The following is a 7,531-nucleotide window of genomic DNA, read 5'->3' on the forward strand; positions in this document are numbered from 1 at the left end:
ATATATCATGTCAGTCTTGCTTTGGTTGCTCTCATATGAGCACAGTATTTGTTTTAACTTTAATATTGTAACTTAGTTTGAGAACCAAGCTGATTTGTACACTCACATGGAGGCTTAGGTACTTCCAGATGTCAGAAAAAAACAATTGTGACCATCAACCTTGCATTGTTTTTGTAGCTTAAAAATGTCATGGTCATGTATTTTTATTGATGAAAATTCAGTACAGCTGGACATACTGCAGAAAGGAGACCTTTTACTTTCTTATCTTTACCAGATTAAGATAATGTGAAGTGCTTTATGAACACTGATAATCGTACTAATAGGTCAATTCTACATATTAGAAATACTGTTCTGTTATCTGTCACACATTAACAGTGTCTTACAACCTGTTCAGTCAGGAGTTCAGTGGTATTAAGTGCAAGGCCCTGTGATATGGTGAGAGTTGATAGGTGGAAGCAGAAGATGACTCACCATTATTGTGAATAACCATTTACTCAAAGAGTCTCATCAGTTATGACTTAGGCTGTATACTGTCATTCTATATAGAACTGAGAGAACTCTTGACAGACTGTTGAATGTCTGACAGTATAAGAACATGTAAATAAGTATTGCTCCATCCTAGATGTATCAAATACTATCATTCTTCTGTTTGTGTCTCCATATACTAAGAAGGGGGAAAAGCAATGGTTTTGTGGGAAAATATGACGTTAAGATTAAATTCTTAATCAGCTTGTACTAGGTTAAGGGGAATTTGAATTGGATTCCACCATGGTCAGTTTAGTGCTTATAGTATGTTTGCTTAAAACGGTACTTTCTCCTCAGCTTCTCACTTAATCATGTTTTATTGTCAAAGGTATGCTTTTAAATAATGTGTGTTTATTGACTGACCAACCACAAGTACAAAAGTAATGTGCACACTTCCTGCATTTTAATCACTCAACTTGCAATTGTTTTGACAGAAATTCACATAATAGATCATCATAGTTATGTTTATAACAAAAATGTTTATTTTGTAACGGTCGTCATATGAAGAAGATGTGGACCAAAGCGCAGCGTGGTAAGTGTTCATGCTTTCTTTATAAAAACTGAACACTGAGAAAAAATAACCAAAAATAGAACAACACGAAAACAGTTCTGTCTGGTGCAGACACAAAACAGAAAACAACTAACCACAAAACACAGGTGGGAAAAGGCTACCTAAGTATGGTTCTCAATCAGAGACAACGATAGACAGCTGCCTCTGATTGAGAACCACACCCGGCCAAACACACAGAAATAGAAAACATAGAACACAAAACATAGAATGCCCACCCCAACTCACGCCCTGACCAAACCAAAATAGAGACATAAAAAGGATCTCTAAGGTCAGGGTGTGACATATTTCCTTTAAAAAATATGCTACATTTACATTTCAGATTATTTCAAACAACAACCAAAGTTATTCAAAGAAGTAATGATACTTATAAGAGTACTGTTTTGTATTTTATTTGATATTTATATTTAACACCAACATTTTCCACTTACATTTGTTGTTAGTCAATTTTCAAATGGATATTGGTCTTACACGCTAAAAAGAGACAGTTAGTATTGATATAAGACTGACAAAGAAATATGCTATACAAATTACATATTTTTTTATTTTTCCAATTGTTTATCGGGACAATTAGTTATTCAATTTACAACAGTTATTGATATATGGCTGTTTCCTTCCACCTATCTGTTCACATTGTATTCACAATCACATGTCAATCTCCCTCTCAAGTATTAATCGATACAAAGCAATTCTTGTCAGGAGAGCAGAAAGGAATGTGAATGGGTATTCTTTTTTCTCTGCCTCTTCCCTCGGGACGTTTTGCTGTTTAATCATTTTCTCTGCCTCTTTATACATTTCGTCAGTGTAGTGCCCTCCTCCATTTGCTGCCAGCATGTCATCAATCTTCTTGATCAGCTCAACAACTTGACTTCTATTCTGCCTACCGGAATCTGTATTGTCAAAAGCCTGGAATCTGCCACCACATCGTTGAATCGCCTCCCTGAGCTTTGCAGGACCCTTGAGTACGACCTCTTGTAGTGTTTTATCCTGAAGTTGATCACCTCGAGTAAACACTACAATCATGTACTTGGAGGCCTCTGGTCCGAAGAGTTTCTCCAGGGCCTCCACAGCATTCTGTTCTTCTTTGGTATATCTGCCCAGCTGAATCACCAGCAGGAAGACATGAGGACCGGGAGATGACACCTGAACACACTTCATTATCTCCTTTTTGATTTCCTCTGGAGGTTTCTTTGTATCTAAAATCCCTGGTGTGTCCACCACATGTATGTTTCTGTTTTCATACATTTGATATTTTTCACAAGTGTCAGTGACAGAGTCAAAACTGGCTACAGATTTAAATGAATTTTTACCCAGGATGGTGTTTCCAACAGCACTTTTCCCCACTCCAGTTTTTCCAATCATCACAATTCTCAGGTCTTCACCTGCCAAGATGATAAATCAGTAGTGACTTATTCATTAAAACATGGAAAAATTATTATTCTAGAATATCACTTTGTTTTTCTTGTGCTGGAAGAATACACATTTGTATTAATGTACTCAACAATAATGATGCCAGTGAAAAGAAGAAACAATTTATTAATATTATCATAAAATACTTTTAAAAATGATTTACCCTGTAAAGACAATTACTGGGTTTGATCAAGTTGTAGGACAATACATGTTATCAGTGAAATATATGAAGAAATATCAACAATAGTATTAACAAGCAAAAATAGGTTATATGTTTATGCTAAAAGAGTGAATAGAAGTTAGACTCTCACCTCTAGGAACAGTGGGTACAGGAGCAGAAAATGGATTACCCATGGTTTCTTGATTCAGTTGAAAATGAATGAATTAAAATACAGATAAGCAGTGCTTTCCTGTTTTATCTATCTAGCTCCCCTTTAGGAACCTCCCACCTAGTAATTCAGTATCGCACTCAATATAAAATGCAGACTCAAACCTCATTGCCTTGCTCAGATCATTTGCACCAAGCAAATATTGAAGACCGCCTACTTTCTTTCCTATGTCAAGAGGTGGTACATGTGGCAGAGTAAGAAAAGAAGAATGTCTCAAAGTAAGTTTCACTTTGTATTAGAATTGAATAGTGGACATTGTATAAGCATTTTACATTAATCATTTCTGAATGTTTCTGTTTAGGGGGGAATGTTATAAGTTTAACTTTGTATCAGAATCGAATATTAGACATTGTATAAGCATTTTACATGAATTATTTTCAGAATTTTTTGTTTTTGGGGAATGTAATAAGTTTCACTTTTGTATCAGAATTGAATAGTGGACATTTTATAAGCATTTTAAATGAATCGTCTTCTGAATGTTCTGTTTTGGGGGAATGTTATAAGACTTATAGCTGAGGAGGACCAGAGCTTTCAAGACAGTAGGGAAGAGAAACGTTACATTGTAGATATACACTACTGTTCAAAAGTTTGGGGTCACTTAGAAATGTCCTGTTTTTGAAAGAAAAACACGTTTTTTGTTCATCAAAATAACATCAAATTGATCAGAAATACAGTGTAGACAATGTTAATGTTGTAAATGACTATTGTAGCTGGAAACGGCCGTTTTTTTATGGAATATCTACATAGGCGTACAGAGGCCCATTATCAGGAACCATCACTCCTGTGTTCCAATGGCACGTTGTGTTAGCTAATCCAAGTTTATCATTTTAAAAGGCTAATTGATCATTAGAAAACCCTTTTGCAATTATGTTAGCACATCTGAAAACTGTTGTTCTGATTAAAGAAGCAATTAAACTGGCCTTCTTTAGACTAGTTGAGTATCTGGAGCAACAGCATTTATGGGTGTGATTACAGGCTTAGGACTTGAGAGGCGTCTGTTTCTCAAACTAGACACTCTAATGTATTTGTCCTCTTGCTCAGTTGAGCACCAGGGCCTCCCACTCCTCTTTATATTCTGGTTAGAGCCTGTTTGCGCTGTTCTGTGAAGGGAGTAGTACACAGCGTTGTACGAGATCTTCAGTTTTCTTGGCAATTTCTCGCAAGGGTTTTCTAATGATCAATTAGCCTTTTAAAATGATAAACTTGGATTAGCTAACACAACGTGCCATTGGAACACAGGAGTGATGGTTGCGGATAATGGGCCTCTGTACGCCTATGTAGATATTCTATAAAAAATCTGCCGTTTCCAGCTACAATAGTCATTTACAACATTAACAATGTCTACACTGTATTTCTGATCAATTTTATGTTATTTTAATGGACAGAAAATGTGCTTTTCTTTCAAAAACAAGGACATATCTAAGTGACCCCAAACTTTTGAACGGTAGTGTAAATTTCCACATGGTCACTGACATGACTATTTTTAGATAAATATAAGTTCGGGATAAATAACCTGGCGATAGTCAAGGTTTTGCTCGGTAACGTGACTTCTATTTTCACTAGGTATTCAACAGACTCCAGGAGAAAAATACACCATCGTCCTGTTGGGAAAGAAAGGAGCCCAGAAGAGGTGCATAGGAAATAGGATCCTAGGCAATGAGGTTTTTAAAAATACCTTAAAGGAATGTGAGAAACAAGTAAACAGATCAACAGATGTTGTTGTTATCAACACTCCAGACGACTTAATTAATGAAGAATTTCCTGTTGCAAACCTGCAAATTGTTGACTGTATGACACATTCACACCCAGGCCCTGATTTATTCCTGCTTGTGATTGAGGAAGGGCGAGCCACACCAAAAGAGGTTAAACCTCAAGTCGAGCTGCTTAAGTACACCTTTGGTGAACACATGACAGAAAACATGTTAATTGTGTTACCAGATAGTCGTGATCTCAAAGCTTTTGAAAAAAAAAAAAAACTAAAGTGCTGCACCATCGATGATCTACATGATAACCTCACCAAGCCCAAGAAACATCATCAATACCAGTACAACTACCATGATTTCATGACTAAAAGACAATCCTTCTTGGAGACTAAGAACAAGTCCCAAGAGGCGACGTAAGACCAAATTTCATTTATCTTAATTTTGTCTTTTTCTGACTTTGTTTGGTGCACTAAAGATATTATTTCTCATGATTGTATACTTTAGAGAGCATCCTGGGCATGCTGACCAAGACGTAACAGCTGTCTATCCCAGCTATGACACTGGTCATGGACATGCTGACCAAGACGTAACAGCTGTCTATCCCAGCTATGACACTGGTCATGGACATGCTGACAGGGGGGCAACAGCTGTCTATCCCAGCTATGACACTGGTCATGGACATGCTGACAGAGGGGCAACAGCTGTCTATCCCAGCTATGACACTGGTCATGGNCAGCTGTCTATCCCAGCTATGACACTGGTCATGGACATGCTGACAGAGGGGCAACAGCTGTCTATCCCAGCTATGACACTGGTCATGGGCATGCTGACAGAGGGTCACCAGCTGTCTATCCCAGCTATGACAATGGTCATGGACATGCTGACAGAGGGTCACCAGTTGTCTATCCCAGCTCTAACACTGAATATAGCAGAAATGGTAAGCCTAGTTACATTTAAGTTGTATTCTTCAAAAACCAAGGGAAAGTATAACATTTCTATGAAATGTTGGAAAGCACTTGTAAATACCTCCAGCCTACCAAACAACAGCCTTCTATCATGAGAGTACAACCCAAAACAAGACTCTCTTTGTGGATGTTGACTGACCTGTCATTCAGGTCGCATTAACATCTGCTAACCATGTGTATGTGACCAATAAAATTGATTTGATTTGACCTTATTAGTATTTATTAAACAATTAAAGGAAATCTGTTATTTTGAGCATTTTAGGCTATATCCCATCTTATACACTATGCTACATGTTTATAAACATAGTGATCATAGTATATAGAGTATAAGGGGTTATGCTACAATAAAAAAAGTAAGTCATAAGTGATGTTCCGTCTATAGTATATTGCTCCTCACCAGTAAACAGCAATCAATATGTTATATGCCATGTGCTCCACATTTCAAGTGTCTTTACTTGATTGTTCATCTTATATTGTTTCATCAGGTCCAAGACCTCACAATCAAGAGAACCATCAAAGTGATCCCTGCAACGTTGTGAACATCGTGCTACTGGGACAGACAGGCACTGGAAAGAGTGCTAGTGGCAACACAATCCTGGGGAAATATATTTTTCAATCAGAAACAAGTTTTGAAGCAGTTACTAAAGAGTGTCAACTAAAGGAGAAGCAGACATCAAATGCATTGGTTAAGATCATTGATACCCCTGACTTCTTTGATGAAGATGTTGATGAATCAGTTAGGAAGGAACAGATTAACTTCTGCAAAGACCTCTGTCAGACAGGGTCTAGTGTGTACTTACTGGTGATTCAGGTTAGTCGATTCACAGACGGCGAAAGAAATCTATTATATCATTTAGAAAATAGTTTTGGCAGAGACATCCTAGAGAAAATGATCGTTCTCTTTACTCATGGAGAGGACCTGAAAAGTGAGAGTATAGGAGCATTCCTTAAAAAGGCAGACCCTCATCTTAATGAGCTAGTTAGACTATGTCATGACAGGTATCATGTGTTCAGTAACTCTATCAAAGACCGTCAACAGGTAGTGGGGCTGTTGGAGATTATCTCCAGATTATCGAGCCATGATAAAATGTTCCCTGCTTTGCAGGAGTCGGAACTGACAACCACAGATTCACAGGAGAGAAAAAAAAAGAATAGTCAATCCACAAGTTGCTTAACAAGTTAAGCTATGATCATGTAGAAGACATGAGTGTCACCAATGACTTCATATGAACAATGGATTGAAAATGTTGTACATTCATGATGGATTTATTGTCTTTTATAGAAATTATGCTACAGTATATAATTTTCCAGTTTTATGAATAACTGTGCATTTGTTCTAGATTCCTATGTTTCTGTATATATTCATTGATCGATATTGAGATCAGATATTCACAACATTTTGACTTTATTGTTTCAGAAATCATAGACAACATTGTGCTAAGAAAATTACTGTTTAATGACTAAACAATATTGAATTATGGTGGAAGGTTTGTGGAAACAATAAGCTACTGTAACTCACTAATTACTTACCTGTATGCCCTGCCCCTGAGGTTAAGTCACACAAGAATTGGCTCAATGTGTTACAGAACAAAATGAAATGTAGAAATTAATTGTAAATATGAATTGTTATGGTAAGCCTAAGAAAGCAGTGACACTATCCAGAATCTCAAAATGTGTGAAGCAACTCTGCAAATAATGTGTATAGAACTTCATGATATTAAAATACTTTATAGCAATATTTTCATGCATTTGAGTCTTCATTATTTACTGTTATACAAATACACTCAGTGGCCAGTTTATTACACTGTGTACAAAACATTAAGGACACCTGCTCTTTCCATGACATAGACTGACCAGGTTTCCAGGTGAAAGCTCTCATCCCTTATTGATGTCACTTGTTAAATTCACTTCAATCAGTGTCGATGAACAGGAGGAGACAGGTTAAAGAAGGATTGTAAGCCTTGAGACAAT

The 7,531-nt window shown here is 36.9% G+C and overlaps 1 protein-coding gene, 1 long non-coding RNA gene and 1 other non-coding gene across 3 annotated transcripts; 2 read left to right on the forward strand and 1 right to left on the reverse strand.

Annotated features, from left to right (window-relative positions):
* Positions 1–854: 854 nt before the first annotated feature.
* On the reverse strand, positions 855–2,948 carry zgc:113625 (AIG1 domain-containing protein). The gene is made up of 2 exons (XM_024139075.2): positions 2,815–2,948; positions 855–2,475 (listed from the first exon to the last, which is right to left on the reverse strand). Exons 1-2 carry the CDS (start codon positions 2,855–2,857, stop codon positions 1,739–1,741), a joined length of 780 nt encoding a protein of 259 aa, XP_023994843.1. The 5' UTR covers positions 2,858–2,948; the 3' UTR covers positions 855–1,738.
* A 60-nt stretch (positions 2,949–3,008) lies between these two features.
* On the forward strand, positions 3,009–5,325 carry LOC112071642 (uncharacterized). The gene is made up of 3 exons (XR_011475912.1): positions 3,009–3,110; positions 4,456–5,008; positions 5,100–5,325. It is a non-coding gene; the product is annotated as an uncharacterized protein (transcript).
* Positions 5,326–5,334: 9 nt separating this feature from the next.
* On the forward strand, positions 5,335–7,298 carry LOC139024578 (uncharacterized). Its single transcript, XR_011475913.1, has 2 exons — positions 5,335–5,532; positions 6,046–7,298. It is a non-coding gene; the product is annotated as an uncharacterized lncRNA (long non-coding RNA).
* The last annotated feature ends 233 nt before the right edge of the window (positions 7,299–7,531 follow it).

The sequence above is a fragment of the Salvelinus sp. IW2-2015 genome, unplaced genomic scaffold, assembly GCF_002910315.2.
Source record: "Salvelinus sp. IW2-2015 unplaced genomic scaffold, ASM291031v2 Un_scaffold1672, whole genome shotgun sequence".
Lineage (NCBI taxonomy): Eukaryota > Metazoa > Chordata > Actinopteri > Salmoniformes > Salmonidae > Salvelinus > Salvelinus sp. IW2-2015.

What these genes read in the sequence shown, in the direction of transcription:
- zgc:113625 (XM_024139075.2), bottom strand. Translation starts at nt 2,857, where the DNA reads ATGGGTAATCCATTTTCTGCTCCTGTACCCACTGTTCCTAGAG. An exon ending in TGTACCCACTGTTCCTAGAG is followed by an intron (nt 2,476 to 2,814) that starts GTGAGAGTCTAA and finishes TCATCTTGGCAG; the next exon opens with GTGAAGACCTGAGAATTGTG.